The sequence below is a fragment of the Symphalangus syndactylus genome, chromosome 22, assembly GCF_028878055.3.
Source record: "Symphalangus syndactylus isolate Jambi chromosome 22, NHGRI_mSymSyn1-v2.1_pri, whole genome shotgun sequence".
Lineage (NCBI taxonomy): Eukaryota > Metazoa > Chordata > Mammalia > Primates > Hylobatidae > Symphalangus > Symphalangus syndactylus.
This window is the reverse complement of record NC_072444.2, coordinates 57068198-57085849: the sequence shown is the minus strand read 5'-3', so window position 1 is coordinate 57085849 and position 17652 is coordinate 57068198. Positions and strand designations below refer to the sequence as shown.

The window sequence follows — 17652 nt, the reverse complement described above, 5'->3', positions numbered from 1 at the left end:
ATTGGTGTACCTGAAAGTGACAGGGAGAATGGAACCAAGTTGGAAAACACTCTGCAAGCTATTATCCAGGAGAACTTCCCCAATCTAAGCAAGGCAGGCCAACATTCAGATTCAGGAAATACAGAGGACGCCACAAAGATACTCCTTGAGAAGAGCAACACCAAGACACAATTGTCAGATTCATCAAAGTTGAAATGAAGGAAAAAATGTTAAGGGCGACCAGGAAGAAAGGTCGGGTTACCCACAAAGGGAAGCCCATCAGACTAATAGCTGATCTCTCGGCAGAAACTCTACAAGCCAGAAGAGAGTGGGGGCTGATATTCAACATTCTTAAACAAAAGAATTTTCAACCCAGAATTTCACATCCAGCCAAACTAAGCTTCATAAGTGAAGGAGAAATAAAATACTTTACAGACAAGCAAATGCTGAGTGATTTTGTCACCACCAGGCCTGCCCAAAAAGAGCTCCTGAAGGAAGCACTAAACATGGAAAGGAACAACTGGTACCAGCCACTGCAAAAACATGCCAAGTTGTAAAGACCGTCAATGCTAGGAAGAAACTGCATCAACTAATGAGCAAAATAACCAGCGAACATCATAATGACAGGATCAAATTCACACATAACAATATTAACTTTAAATGTAAATGGGCTAAATGCTCCAATTAAAAGACACAGACTGGCAAATTGGATAAAGAATCAAGACCCATCAGTGTGCTGTATTCAGGAAACCCATCTCACGTGCAGAGACACACATAGACTCAAAATAAAGGGATGGAGGAAGATCTATCAAGCAAATGGAAAACAAAAAAAGGCAGGGGTTGCAATCCTAGTCTCTGATAAAATAGACTTTAAACCAACAAAGATCAAAAGAGACAAAGAAGGCCATTACATAATGGTAAAGGGATCAATTCAACAAGAAGAGCTAACTATCCTAAATATATATGCACCCAATACAGGAGCACCCAGATTCATAAAGCAAGTCCTGAGTGACCTACAAAGAGACTTGGACTCCCACACAATAATAATGGGAGATTTTAACACCCCACTGTCAACATCAGACAGATCAACGAGACAGAAAGTTAACAAGGATACCCAGGAATTGAACTCAGCTCTGCACCAAGCAGACCTAATAGACATCTACAGAACTCTCCACCCCAAATCAACAGAATATACATTTTTTTCAGCACCACACCACACCTATTCCAAAATTGACCACATAGTTGGAAGTAAAGCTCTCCTCAGCAAATGTAAAAGAACAGAAATTATAACAAACTGCCTCTCAGACCACAGTGCAATCAAACTAGAACTCAGGATTAAGAAACTCACTCAAAACCGCTCAACTACATGGAAACTGAACAACCTGCTCCTGAATGACTACTAGGTACATAAAGAAATGAAGGCAGAAATAAAGACATTCTTTGAAACCAACGAGAACAAAGACACAACATACCAGAATCTCTGGGACACATTCAAAACAGTGTGTAGAGGGAAATTTATAGCACTAAATGCCCACAAGAGAAAGCAGGAAAGATCCAAAATTGACACCCTAACATCACAATTAAAAGAACTAGAAAAGCAAGAGCAAACACATTCAAAAGCTAGCAGAAGGCAAGAAATAACTAAAATCGGAGCAGAACTGAAGGAAATACAGACATAAAAAACCCTTCAAAAAATTAATGAATCCAGGAGCTGGCTTTTTGAAAAGATCAACAAAATTGATAGACCACTAGCAAGACTAATAAAGAACAAAAGAGAGAAGAATCAAATAGATGCAATAAAAAATGATAACGGGTGTATAACCACCAATCCCACAGAAATACAATCTACCATCAGAGAATACTGCAAGCACCTCTACGCAAATATACTAGAAAATCTAGAAGAAATGGATAAATTCCTCGACACATACACCCTCCCAAGACTAAACCAGGAAGAAGTTGAATCTCTGAATAGGCCAATAACAGGCTCTGAAATTGCGGCAATAATCAATAGCTTACTAACCAAAAAGAGTCCAGGACCTGATGGATTCACAGCCGAATTCTACCAGAAGTACAAGGAGTAGCTGGTACCATTCCTTCTGAAACTACTCCAATCAATAGAAAAAGAGGGAATCCTCCCTAACACATTTTATGAGGCCAGCATCATCCTGATACCAAAGCCTGGCAGACACACAACCAAAAAAGAGAATTTCAGACCAATATCCTTGATGAACATTGACGCAAAAATCCTCAATAAAATACTGTCAAACCAAATCCAGCAGCACATCAAAAAGCTTATACACCACGATCAAGTAGGCTTCATCCCTGGGATGCAAGGCTGGTTCAACATACGCAAATCAATAAATGTAATCCAGCATATAAACAGAATCAAAGACAAAAACCACATGATTATCTCAATAGATGCAGAAAAGGCCTTTGACAAAATTCAACAACACTTCATGCTAAAAACTCTCAATAAATTAGGTATTGATGGGACGTATCTCAAAATAATAAGAGCTATCTATGACAAACCCACAGCCAATATCATACTGAATGGGCAAAAACTGGAAGGATTCCCTTTGAAAACGGGCACAAGACAGGGATGCCCTCTCTCACCACTCCTATTCAACATTGTGCTGGAAGTTCTGGCCAGGGCAATCAGGCAGGAGAAGGAAATAAAGGGTATTCAATTAGGGAAAGAGGAAGTCAAACTGTCCCTGTTTGCAGATGACATGATTGTTTATTTAGAAAACCCCACTGTCTGGGCCCAAAATCTCCTCAAGCTGATAAGCAACTTCAGCAAAGTCTCGGGATACAAAATCAGTGTACAAAAATCACAAGCATTCTTGTACACCAATCACAGACAAACAGAGAGCCAAATCATGAGTGAACTCCCATTCACAATTGCTTCAAAGAGAATAAAATACCTAGGAATCCAATTTACAAGGGACGTGAAGGACCTCTTCAAGGAGAACCACAAACCACTGCTCAGTGAAATAAAAGAGGATACAAACAAATGGAAGAACATTCCATGCTCATGGGTTGGAAGAATCAATATCATGAAAATGGCCATACGGCCCAAGGTAATTTACAGATTCAATGCCATCCCCATCAAGCTACCAATGACTTTCTTCACAGAATTGGGAAAAACTACTTTAAAGTTCATATGGAACCAAAAAAGAGCCCACATTGCCAAGTCAATCCTAAGCCAAAAGAACAAAGCTGGGGGCATCATGCTACCTGACTTCAAACTATACTACAAGGCTACAGTAATCAAAACAGCATAACTGGTACCAAAACAGAGACATAGATCAATGGAACAGAACAGAGCCCTCAGAAATAATGCCACATATCTACAACTATCTGATCTTTGACAAACCTGACAAAAACAAGCAATGGGAAAAGGATTCCCTATTTAACAAATGGTGCTGGGAAAACTGGCTAGCCATATGTAGAAAGCTGAAACTGGATCCCTTCCTTACACCTTATACAAAAATTAATTCAAGATGGATTAAAGACTTATATGTTAGACCTAAAACCATAAAAACCCTAGAAGAAAACCTAGGCAATACCATTCAGGACATAGGCATGGGCAAGAACTTCATGTCTAAAACATCAAAAGCAATGGCAACAAAAGCCAAAATTGACAAATGGGATCTAATTAAACTAAAGAACTTCTGCACAGCAAAAGAAACTACCATCAGAGTGAACAGGCAACCTACAAAATGGGAGAAAATTTTCGCAACCTACTCATCTGCCAAAGGGCTAATATCCAGAATCTACAATGAACTCAAACAAATTTACAAGAAAAAAACAAACAACCCCATCAAAAAGTGGGCGAAGGACATGAACAGACACTTCTCAAAAGAAGACATTTATGCAGCCAAAAAAACACATGAAAAAATGCTCATCATCACTGGCCATCAGAGAAATGCAAATCAAAATCACAATGAGATACCATCTCACACCAGTTAGAATGGCCATCATTAAAAAGTCAGGAAACAACAGGTGCTGGAGAGGATGTGGAGAAATAGGAACACTTTTACACTGTTGGTGGGACTGTAAACTAGTTCAACCATTGTGGCAGTCAGTGTGGTGACTCCTCAGGGATCTAGAACTAGAAATACCATTTGACCCAGCCATCCCATTACTGGGTATATACCCAAAGGACTGTAAATCATGCTGCTATAAAGACACATGCACACGTATGTTTATTGTGGCACTATTCACAATAGCAAAGACTTGGAACCAACCCAAATGTCCAACAACGATAGACTGGATTAAGAAAATGTGGCACATATACACCATGGAATACTATGCAGCCATAAAAAATGATGAGTTCATGTCCTTTGTAGGGACATGGATGAAACTGGAAACCATCATTCTCAGTAAACTATCGCAAGGACAAAAAACCAAACGCCGCATGTTCTCACTCATAGGTGGGAATTGAACAATGAGAGCACATGGACACAGGAAGGGGAACATCACACTCTGGGGACTGTTGTGGGGTGGGGGGAGGGGGGAGGGACACCATTACGAGATATACCTAATGCTAAATGACAAGTTAATGGGTGCAGCACACCAACATGGCACATGGATACATATGTAACAAACCTGCACATTGTGCACATGTACCCTAAAACTTAAAGTATAATAATACAAATATATATATATATATTTTCTTGTTGTTTTCCATTTTTCTAACAATTGTCCTAACCGAAAGCTAAGCTCTTTATTTTCACTTTGAATTATCAATGTGGGTATGAAATTTTGAAATATCTATCTGCATACAATCTTGTTGAATTCAAAGAAAATATTATACCCAATGGAGACAGATGAGCCATTTATAAAGACTGATAATTTGGGTATATAAGGAGAAAATGAATTATAAGCCAAGATAAAACCATAATGTATATAGTTAGGACTACAGATCCATGGAAGTTATAGCCAAGTAAAATCTAGCTCAGTATATGTCAGAATTAATAATGCTGTCCTGCAATAAAAGGGGCTATCTCTCAATAAAGTGTCACTAGAATTAATGAACAGAGGCTGAACAATGAGTCCTTATTGATGAGGTAAAGGAAACTTAAGTACTTGTGGTTCCCACTACTTAGCTGCTCTGTGAAAAGAGCATTCAGGGTCAAATATAGCATACGTTCTTGGATATTTATCATATAGAGTACTATAATAAAAAACCTGTGAGGTAGAATTATAAAGCCTGTTTGACTTAATCCAGCTTTTAAGGTGGATCCAATTTAGCTGATGGCTAAAGCCTTTTGTCATCTGTCAATAGTTGAGGTTAAAAAAATCGAGTATCTAAAATGTACATAATTAAAGATGAAAAAATTAATGAGTAAATGGATTATGATTTTAAAGAATTTTAGATCAGCAAAGGAGTTTAGATAAGAACATAAATTACTACAATACAAAGTAAATCTTTAAGTATTACACAAAAGAGAGTAATATGGGGGATACCCAGAAAATAGGTATTCCTCAACTGGGCAGGGAGACACAGCACTATAGGCAGAGCATTAAGGAAGACTCTGCAAAAAAGTCTATTTCTGTTGCAGTCTTTTACAAGGGAAAACTAGTTACCAGTTTCAATGGGTATGTAATAAAATTCATTTTATTCATTTATGTTTTATTCATTCTATTCATTTCAAGTTTCTATTAAATAAAAATAGGACTAAGTATAAAGCTCTGTTATTTGAAAGGTCTCTCAAACTCCATACATGATACTGTCTTCAAATTATTTTATCACCACATATCAATATATTGGATATATAGCACATCAAAGTATGTTAACATCTCAAATCAATCAGAGTTTAAGGTTTACATATCTGGCTCACCCATATGAAAGGTCCTGAAAATAAGTAAAACAAAAACACCTATGAACAAGCAAACAGATATTCCAAAGCCTCTTAAATAAGCACCATCTCCTGGATTCTCAATTAGAACTCATGCATTCATATTTGGCATACATACCTCATATGTTTGGATATCCATTAGATAATGACTACTTTCATTTGCATAATACTCCACTTTCTAAAACATTTTTACAGATTTAGATCATTCATATTCATTCTTTCATTCAACAAGTATTTATTGAGCTCCTTCTGTGGACAAGGCACTACTCTGGAATGGGCACACAGAAGTTAAAAAACAAAGTCCCTGCTCTAGTGGAGTTAAAGTATTCAGTTGTATGTGTGTTGCAGAATGGGGTGCACAGGAAGGGCCACCAGCAAACAGACAAATATAAATGCTTAAAATATCCAAAAATTAATCAACTGATAATTAATAATTGGAGAATAAACAGTACATACCACAACCACAGGAACTCTGAGAGTACTGTTCCAATAAGGCCATTAATGATAATGCACATTAATACTACTTTATTGGGAAACTCGAAGTCCTCAAATCCAGTATAATGAAGTAAAAAGAAACCTGGCCATAAGAGCAGCAGATTAAACAAACCTACAAAACCTGAACACGTATAAAAGAGACAAAAGTTAAAATTGTGATTCATTTCTATTTTCCAAGCTTATTAACTCTAAAATCAAAATTAGGTTTTGCACAAAAGCGCTCTGGGAGGTTTCCTTAGCTAAAACTTCTGTTGGTTTGTTTTTAAGTCAGTCCTGTGAATAGCTCAACACCACAAAAAAAAAAACAAAACTGTCTGAAGCAACTGGTGATCACTCAGTTCAACTATCCACACTGTATGGGAGCAACTGCTATGGAAAACCACTTAGAACAACTCAACAAGAAGGGTTGTTAACCTTAGCTACTGATGATATAGTGTCCTAGAACTTAAAAGAAATAACTGGTATGTATGTGTTTGTGTATTCAGCCTAAATTAATTTTGAGGAATTAGACGGTTTGCTCTCTGATTCAATTATTTATGTCCAAAACACTTGTGCTATGCGAGCAATAATGGAAGAAGGTTCCAAAGGAGATAAAACTCTTGGTTCCTGCATTCCCAGACCTCTAACTAGTTAGTGAGAAAGTATGTACACACAAAGAGCTATTCAACATATGAGCAAAGTACAGACTGACTAGTTATTAAGGAAAGCCATCCCACATAGTGGTTAAGTGTGTGCTCGGCAGTCTGACTGCCTGGGTCCAATCCCAGCTCTATCTATCATTCAATAGTAGTGCAAGCCTTATACCTCTTTAAGCCTCACTTTTCCAATCTATAAACATAAAATAATATTTAATAATATTTAATTAAGTTGCTGGGAAGATTAGACAAAACACAAAATATAGCATAGTATCTGGCACATAGTAAGCACTTAATAAAAGTTAGCTAATATTATTATAGAAATTAAGTTTATATATGACTATATACATGTGAAAGTAAAGACTATAAAGAAAAAAGATTACAATTGTATAATAAATTTTGTTGTACTTCCTATACAGTTTATGTCACAAATTTGCTATATGATTTATGCGGTAACTATATAGTTTTCTTAAAAGAAAATTAAATTACAGTAGATATATAATTGATACTTACTATGTCACCTAAATAATAAACCGGTCTTTAGGATGCCTAGTTAAATCTTAACAGGGCAGGAGCACCCACTCTCTATCTGATGCTAAAGACTCACTGCCACCCCACTTCTGTGAAGGGGGTCAAATAAGTCTGCCTTTCCCAGCAAGTTCCCATCCTCCACCCCACCCCATCTTCTGCAGCTCATGACTAATTGATGGAGGCTTTACGAGGCCAGTCATCACGGCTCAAGGCCCAGACATATTAGTTGCTCTCCCTCTGCTCCCCACCTCAGTACCTGCAATGAACTGGGCCAAACCTCAGTTATACTTGTGTGCCACATGGTTCTTTCCCCTTCTCTATCTTGCTTCCTTCACTCCAAGTTTTTCCTTCAGCAAACTCCCTACAATAAATCACCCACACAAATTCCCCATCTCATATCCTGTTTTAGGGAGCCCAACTATTATGGCTTGGCTCTGTGTCCCCACCCAAATCTCATCTCGAATTGTAATTCCCACGTGTCAGGGAGGGACCTGGTGGGAGGTGACTGGATCATGGGGGTGGTTTTCCCCATGCTGTTCCCGTCATAGTGAGTTCTTACAAGATTTGATGGTTTTAAAGTGTTTGGCAGTTCCCCCTTCACAAGTTCTCTCTCTCTTGCCAGTGTGTAAAACATGCCTTGCTTCCCCTTCACCTTATGCCATGATTGTAAGTTTCCTGAGGCCTCCTCAGCCATGCAGAACTGTGAGTCAATTAAACCTCTTTTGTTTATAAATTACCCGGTCTCAGGTAGTTCTTTATAGCAGTGTGAAAACAGACTAATACACCAACTTAAGACATCTATTGATTAAAAAAACAACAACAAAAGAACACATACACAGAAAGGACACATGACCTAAAATGCTTAAATAACATTACAAAGTTGTTTTAATGAAACACCAAAATGTGGCATTACCAAGAACTAAATCTATTTTCTGGTCCCTGAAGTGCTGAGTCTATGAAATCCCATGTAAGTTAACATCCTTTGACCTAGAGACAAAAGTCCCAATGACCCCACCTATTCCCTAGACTGCCCAGAATCTGGCGCTACATGCCTGTCTGTTCTTCTTCCACAAAGCGAAGTTCCAGCACAATCATTCAGATCTACTCACTGCTCCCTGTTAAGCCTCTGCTCACACTCCCTTGCCTGAAGAGCCCCCAACATCCCAATCCTAACTTCTCCGAATCCTGTCTATTCTAAAGCCCAGGGCAGATCGATATTGCTTTACATATCACATCACATATGAACAGGACCAACACAAGCTACCTGTCTATATGCACTCTCCCTAATATGAGTAAATTAAGCAATTTTTCTTGCAAGTTGTCAATGTTTAAATTTTTAAAAAGTACCACTGACCCAACTACCTACCTATAACACTAAAAAAAACTAGCATTTTATTCCATTCCAAATAAAATTTTCTATGACTCTCAAATAAAATATCATTAAAATTATCTTTTCTTTTTTAAGAGACAGCATCTTACTCTGTCACCCAGGCTAGAATGCAGAGACACATTCATAACTCACTGCAGACTTGAACTCCTGGACTCAAGTGATTCTCCTGCCTCAGCCTCTCAAGTAGGTGGGATTACAAACACATGTAACCAAACCTGGCTATTATGCTATATTTCTTGAATTCTATATTTAAAAAGAATTTAAGCAATCATTCAGCCTCATGGCTTTTCAAACATTTTATTTTTCTTAGTCTTTAGGTACAAGTATTTAAACTACTTTTAGTTTTAAAATAGTCTGTAAAAAAAAAAAATAGAAATGCAGTCTCCCTGTGTTGCCCAGGCTGATCTTGAATCCCTGGCTTCAAGCAATCCTCCTGCCTCAGCCTCTCAAAGTGCTGGGATCACAGGCATGAGCCACCAAGCCTAGCCATAAGAAAAATCTTTACTACAAATAAAATTCTAGTGCATAATGCTCAACAAAGTAGAGCTGTTCCACAGGTGAAGCAGCAAAGGAGTCCAGGAACTAGACCCCTGCATGCAGCTCTATTTCCTTCCAACCATCCCAGGAGCCTACCTATTCCCTAAATCACAGTTTAGAGGCCATTCATCTAGTCCAACTTCCTGATATTTCAGATGCCTATGAGATAAATAAAGTTACAACAGCTGGATTCCAGGTCTCCTGACTCCTTGTAAGCTACACTTTGAACTCTTATCACTGAGCTTCTTTATCTATTTATATTCAGATATCTTTTGAAAGATACCTTGTCAATGTGTTCTTCTTCTGCAGTCCTACAGATAGCGCAAGTTCTTTCCTGAACTGATGTTAGGCAAGGGAAAATTTATAAACCATATCCAGAAACTATAATTGGGTAATTTGAGAATGAATCTATGTTACAAAAGTGTCTGTGTCTTAAAGATAAAATGCAAATGAAAAGCCTTTAAATGGCCCACAATTTTTAATGTACGTAAGTATATAGACTGCGACAGCATTAAACATATAATTCGGGGGCAGTCTCCCCAGTCCTTTGCTAACTATTCAAAAATGGCAAAATGTAAAATACAGCAGGTAAACTCTCACATGCTTATAAGAGCAAAAATTTGTCATATCAATGAGATAAATATCTGACTTGCAGTCTGAAGACATCAATTTGAAAAAAGTGTTAGGAGTTTCTTTCTGTCTCACAGTGAGGAGATGGGCTTTCCCTCATAGGTGCACAACCATGCAGGATGAAATAAGGAAAACATTGGGATTGGCCTTCATAATCTTTAAATGGTTTTAAAGAATCATATGGAATTAAAAAAAAGGCTTCCCTATTCCCTCCAAAAAACAAAGGCAAAACCCTGTGTTGATCATTTAGAGTAAATAGCCTCCCAAGTTAAACATATTCTTACCAAAGAACATTGGAATATCCAACTTGTCTTCTCTATCTACTTTTCTCTTAATCATAACAATATAGACAGCATAAAGCATGGCTCCAGCAAGAGACCAAATGGAACCTGTAAAAATGGACATGATTTAAAGCAACCACTCATTAACTCATTCAATATACATGTAAAATCCAATAATGTGTCAGATAATATTGCAAGAATATACAAAAGTGAAAAGACATATAATGATATAAATCACCTTTATACTGATATAAAGATACATAATGAAAAGGTATAGCCTACCCCAGCCACGTCTTCTAGGAGTACAGGAAGGAGTTTAATGTGTTAACAAATGAATGCAAAAGCATTCACCTCAATGATCTGACCAAAACCTATACATATTATAATAATACAACTCCAAAGTAATACTTTGTTTTTAATTTAGAAATGCATGTTTCTTATTTTACCCTACATAAACAATCTTGACACCTGGCATTTTCCAACTTAACAAATGTTTCTTTCCATCACTAAGCTGTTGCTGGTATTGTCTTCCTTACCCCCATATATCATTCTTAATATGTATTGCACTACCACTCCCATCTTAAAGGCTCTGTTAAAGTTTCATTTCTTCCACAAAGCATCCTCTAATGGGCTGTATTTCCGTCCTGTCTTCTGTTTTAAACAATATTTATTATTGTCAAGTATGGTATTAGTTTAATCCCTAGTAGCTTCATTTTATAAAACTCATATTGTTCCAAATCAAGAACTCCTTGAAAACTGCAAACACATAATTTATACTTTTTAATGTCCCAAAATAGCTAACATAATACAGATCTCACAGTACATGAATAATAAATACTGATTCTCTTCATTAACTCTTTCTCGAAAACATTTAAACTTTTCAAAACAGCTAAATAATGTTCTGCCAAGTGGTCACATTCAATACTTTAATCAATTATTCAAAAGATGAATGTTTTATTAAATTTTTTTTATTATTTTCAAACTTTTTTTTAAGGCTAAGGAAAAGCCCATCAACAAAACCTTGCATACACATGCACATACCAAATATATATATCGTTTTATATACACAAAGCTGCTCTGGGTGAGAAAGAGGTGGGGAGGTTCAAAGCACAGCTCACTGGGTAGTAGCTAGGAATAATTTAGAAAGCATTGTTCTATTCAATAAACCTCAAATATCTAAAGAAGTATTCAAAGAGAAATAATTAATCTAGGTTTATTTTTTATTATGAGGTCTCACTATGCGGCCCAGGCTGGTCTTGAACTCGTGGCCTCAAGCGATCCTCCCACCTTGGCCTCCCAAAGCACTGGGATAACAGGCATGAGTTACCATGCTCAGCCCAGCTAGGTTCTGATTACTTTTGTTTTTGTTAAGTCTAAGCAATGGATCAAAATCTAAGTGTTCACCATAGCAGTAACTATGAATCAAGAATCAAGAGTAAATGACAATATTCGTGGGTGAAGATATGACAGCAACAGGAAATTTGTATAGCCTCAAAGTATCCCCCACAAGATGCTTATTACTTACAATGGGAAAAATTAGTAACTTTACGCTGGAGTAGGGTGGTTAATTTTAACCACCTTAAAATTAACATTACCAGCAACAGGACAAATGAGTATCATGTGCCTTTTGGTGGAATGCACTGATCAGGAAATAGTATCACTTCCATTATATTCTAACATATACATTCACAACCTCAATTTAACCAAAGAAAATGTCAGACAAATGCAAATTGAGGAACATTCTACAAACCAACTAGGTGGTACCCTACAAAAGTGTCAAGGTCATAAAAGACAAGAAGACTGAGGAACAGTTCTGCATTTAAAGGAAACTAAGGAAACATGACAATTAAATGCAATAAATGATCCTAGATCAGAAAAAGAACATTAGTGGAAAAAATGGCAAAATTTGAAAAGGCTTTATAGATAACAGTATTATAATCAATGTTAATTTCTGATTTTTATAACTGTATAATAGTTATGTAAGTTGTTAACATTTGAAAAATCTGAGTGAAGGCTATGAGAATTCACTAAACTATTTACGCATTTTTTTTATATTATTTCCAAAGCAAAAGTTTAAAAAAAACACCCTGCTAGTGCCTACCCTTTGTATGTGTATCTGTGCATGAGCATGCACATTTTTCTTGTTTACTCTAACAAAGAACTTTCTGGTACACTCTAACAGAGAGAATCCAGAGTCAAGTACTTACCTATTGTATCTCTTCCAGCAGATTTTTCAGACCCTGACAGGTTTACCAGTACAACACCTCCAATGCTATGAGAATAACAGTCATTAATGATGAGCTAAAGAATTCTGAAAAGGCTAATCATAAAGATAAAAATTATTTATAAGTGATCAAGACTAATCTCAACTTTGGGTAAAACTATCAAATAATTTAGCAATTTCAATAATAATATCTAACAATATCAATATAATCTAGTGTTATATTTGTATTAACTCATTTAATCCTCACAAAATGTACAATATTATACCTTATAAGAAAGTGTTATTACTGCCATTCCCATTTTACATGTGAAAGCTAATACACAAAGAGGTAAGGTAACTTGACCAAGATCACATAGCCGAGACTGAAATACAGCCAGTTTTACTCCAGAGCCCAGTGCTTTTATGTGCTATGCTATCCACTGTCTTTCAATTAAGAATGAATTAACCAACTTGTCATCCCTTTCCAATCTTTCTTTTGGATTATACAAATATATCAGACCCATATAAATCCAGCAATAGTACTACTCTTGCTTATTGGTAAAATCTAAATTAACAGTAAAACTATCCTTATGTGCTTAAACAATTTCACTAATCTCATGATTTTAGTGGATAAAAATAAGACTGAATTAAGGATGTAGAGATATCAGAGGTCATTCATAAACTCAATTGTTATTTGCTGGGCATCTAATATGGGCAAAGCACCGGGTTACAGAAGTAAACAAGACAGATGTGCTTCCTGTCCTCAGGGAACTTACATTGTCTTTCTATTTCTATGAATCTTATAAATTGTAGCATGTTTTCAAGTAGATGAGATATTGCTAATTAAAAAAAAATTAGCCTAATTCTCTCACCCTGATCAGAAAGACCAGGGTGGCAGTGGGAGAGGAAAATGAAAGAAAATATGTATTCCCTTATGGAAAGATGTCATCAGAACTCAAGTGTAGTCCTTACATTAAATATGCAAACCCTTCAATTAAATCATCACAATTTTCTGTAATAATCACTGTTCATATTCAGATTCAGCTATTATTTATTGAGTATCCACAATATATTAGAAACCAGGGATTTTGTTTCCATTTAAATGATGATGATTATGATAATGGCTAAATATAGTGAGCACCTCCTGTTGTGTATCAGACATTGTTCCAAGCACTTTAGAAGTTCTACTCATTTAATCCTCATAATAATCCTATGAGAGAAATCCTATTATTATCCCCAATATACAGATGAGAAAATTGGCACAGAAATGTAAGGAACTTTTCCAAGATCTCTAAACTAGTAATGATGGAGACGGGATTGGATTCCAACTTGTTTGGCTTGAGGCTACACTCTTGTCTCTCAATTGATGAAATGAGATTTCTTTGCTTAGATTCCCTTCAAGATTGTTGCTGTGTAAAATTCTTTTAATATCCTCAGAAATTGAATCTCTTAGTAAAATGCCAATTCAAAACAAAATATTAAACAATGTTTAATATATAATTCTTAAGAACATATACTTACACAAAAAATTTCTAAGTAACACTTTTTTTAAAATGTACAGATAGTAAATATTTTAGGCTTCTGGGCCACATGGTATTGCAATTCAACTCTGCCTCTGTAGTGCTAAAATGGCCATAGATAATTTGCAAATAGATGAGAGTGGCCGTGTTCTAATAAAATTTTATTTACAAAACCAGCAGCTGGCCCAACATAGTTTGCCAACCTCTGTTCGTCTACCTACTTTAATGAGAAGAAGTAATGTACTCTGTCAAAATACTTACAAGTTCAATATTTTATAACCATTTCCTTCTTTATCAAGTCTTTATTAAGATACCATGAAGAAAAGTTATAAATTAGCGCATATTTTCAATAAAGTTAAAATAAAACCTCATTTACTTCTCCAATACAAATATATTTCCCTAACGCAAACATTTGCTTGGCTTAAGACATTAGCAAACCATGTAAAAGAATAAATCCCTAGTGGCCATAAAGTCTAAATGATAACTTAGTTGGATCAACCTGCCCATTGGAGCAACCGTGGTTAATTTACCCTTATACCTAAAAAAGAAAAACATTTAATAATAAGAGCTACCAGTCTTATATGACTGCCCAATACCAGACACTTCATAGCTATTACCACTAAACTTTAAAACAAGGCTGCAAGGTATAATAGATAATATCATTTTCTCAACTAGGAAACCCTTTCAGAGTTTAAGAAAACTGCCCCAGGGCAAACAGCAGAGCTCTTATTCAATCTCAGTTTTGATAGGCAAGAAACACTACTCTCCATGAAATCACCCTGCTACCTTCTCTGATTTTCTTTCATAAAAATAACAGTTTTATCAAACCAACACATCTTTCTTCAGTACTGTCTGTGGGCAAAGCCCTATTCTAGGTCTTTGATGACACAAATATAAAACAAGCCTTTGGCCTTCAAGGGTTTACAAACCAGTAGGGAAGACAAGACAAACATACACAAAGTTAAATAAAAAATAAAATATTTAAGTATAGTTATCAGCAACACTGATATTATGCAGTAGTGCAAAATTGCCAAATGAATTCTACAGAAAATAACTGAAACATCACCTGAGGCTTAGACAATTAGAGAAAACTGAATGTTAGCTTCCTTTTTTTTTTTTTTTTTTTGAGACGGAGTCTCGCTCTTTCACCCAGGCTGGAGTGCAGTGGCGCGACCTCGGCTCACTGCAAGCTCCGCCTCCCGGGTTCACGCCATTCTCCTGCCTCAGCCTCCCGAGTAGCTGGGACGAGAAGTAGAAAAAGGAGAAATAAAAATCAGAACAACGGGGGGAACTTGCCTTAAGAAAAAGACATAGAAACTTGGGAGATTATGAGGATTACGCTGCCACATTAAGTGTGAACGTCAGTCCAATACTTGATGAGTCTGCAGACACATGAATGGGAACCAAAGCAGCCTTGGGGTTTTCCCTCCGGTTACCCTACCCAGGAAGGTTTAGAAACCTAGTGCAGGATGTGACAGGGCTAAGTAGCATCATGTCCATTTAAAGCCTTCTTTTATCCATCTTTCTTTGCTCTTACAATATAAACTACCCTGGTGCCACTATCAGAAATTGTAACATTGTATTTTTAAGCAGAGTAAACTAGCTATCACACTATATTCTTACCTTAAAATTACAGCTAATAGTTTAGAAAGGGTAAATCTATCTCCACTGTTACTTGGAAATACTGCAGCAAGGATTAAGGTAAAAAGTCCTATGAGGAGAAAAGAATTTAAAAATGGTATGAGTTTAAATACTGTCAACATTTTTACTACCAACTTCATTGTTTAAATAAGCAAATTATATACCTACCTTTCAAATTATTTTTGTCACTCTTAACTAAGAAAATGACTGCAGTTAAGTAATGACTAGACTGAAATGTTTAAAGTTCATGCATAAAATAGCCTCCAAACTTAACCATGTTTATTTCAACAGTACAGATCAAGTACAGTCCTATTTATTTTAAACTAATAGGAAACTTAAATCTTATTTGGAGCAACATGCTGACTTCATCATAATCAAGCCTGTGTCCTAAAGTTATTTTTATAGCTTCAAAAATACTTTTGTCTTCCAGATTTGAAAGGTGATTCAATCTTAAAAACAAAACACCTATCATAGGGCAAATTATAGCTCTGAAATAAGCAATTACATTTTAGCCAAAGGGTCTAGAAAAAGATCTCTGGAAAGGATGTGTGAAGGGAAAGGCAACTACAATACAAAAAGCCAGCCTATAAAACTAATATACTGTTATATAAAAAATATTGTAAAGTATTTGAAGGAACATAAATAGCACAAGCTAAGGCATGAAACTATAGTCATGCTTAACAACAGGGATAAATACAGAGAAAATGTGTGTCGGTAGGCAATGTCATCCTTGTGCCACCATCATAGAGCATACTCACACAAACCTAAATTGGTAGAGCCTACCACACAGCTAGGCTATATGCTATAGCCTACTGCTCGTAGGCTACCAACTTGTATAGCATGTTACTGTATTGAATACTCTAGGCAACTGTAACACAATGGTTAGTATTTGTGTATCCAAACATATTTAAACATAGAAAAGGTACAGTAAAAATACAGTATTATAATCTTATAGGACCACCATCGTATATACAGTCTGTTGTAGACTGAAACATCATATGCAGCACCTGACTGTATACAGATTAAAAGGCAGTTATAATAGACTAATGTATATTAGAACTAATGTAAGAAGCTATAACAAGATAAAAATATTGTATATGTACACACATATATACCAGAAATATATACACTGATTTATAATGCAGATTTTTAAAGACGAATTTCTTACCAGAAGTTGAAGATAAAATATTAACTATAGCAACTTGTGTGTCTGAAAGTGCTTCTTGATATGACAAATTTGCCAAAAACCACTAAAGGAAAAGAAAACCAAAGTGAACCCTAATGAAATACATGTTTACATCTGTCATTACAATTCAGAATTCCCTCTTCTGTTCTCCTCCTAAATACTGTTCTCTCAAGATGTTTTAAAAATTGCTTTGTATTGAAAAAATCACAGGCTCCCCAAAAAGACAAACATTTATAATCAGACCTAAGACTTGCTACCCAATTTCCCTTAAAATTTAACAATAGTTGGTTAACAATTAGCATTCAGGTTTGTTTTTTTTTAATGAAAGTAAAATCAAGTGTCAAATCAATTTAAAAATTTGCTTTATCTAGGCTGCGCGTAGTGGCTCATGCCTGTAATCCCAGCACTTTGGGAAGCTGAGGTGGGTGGATTGCTTGAGCCCAGAAAGACCAGCCTGGGCAAAACAGTGAAACCCCATTTCTACAAAAAAAAATATAAAAATTAGCCAGGCATGGTAGTGCACACCTGTAATCCCAGCTACTCGGGAGGCTGAGGTGCAAGGTAAATAATAAAAAAAAAATAAAAACAGATCACTTAGATAAGAAGCATTCAAAGGTCATAAGAATCCTTCATTAGCTGTGAATTCTTTCCAGAATAACCTTCCCATTCTCTACCTCTCCCCAAACTCCACTCTCTGGTTCTTGTTTCCATGGCACCCTCATCACCAAAGAAGACCCATCTCAACCATCCTCCAATAAAA

The 17652-nt window shown here is 36.1% G+C and overlaps 1 protein-coding gene across 16 annotated transcripts in view; it reads right to left on the bottom strand.

Moving 5' to 3' along the window:
* The window catches only part of SLC35F5 (solute carrier family 35 member F5), a 121960-nt gene that overhangs the window by 85157 nt on the left and 19151 nt on the right, over positions 1-17652 (bottom strand). For 15 of the 16 annotated variants that reach the window (XR_008653981.2, XR_008653983.2, XR_010118723.1 and 12 more), the window contains 5 exons: positions 16875-16956; positions 15689-15776; positions 12550-12614; positions 10346-10450; positions 6300-6459 (listed from right to left, as the gene is read on the bottom strand). Coding sequence is in view for 8 of the 16 variants with exons in the window: in XM_063631002.1 (XP_063487072.1) it covers positions 6300-6459; positions 10346-10450; positions 12550-12614; positions 15689-15776; positions 16875-16956 (500 nt within the window). In the remaining 8 variants the exon portion in view is untranslated. Of the gene's footprint in view, positions 1-6299; positions 6460-10345; positions 10451-12549; positions 12615-14326; positions 14366-15688; positions 15777-16874; positions 16957-17652 lie in introns of all 16 variants that reach the window. The other variant, XM_063631003.1, reaches the window with a different exon arrangement.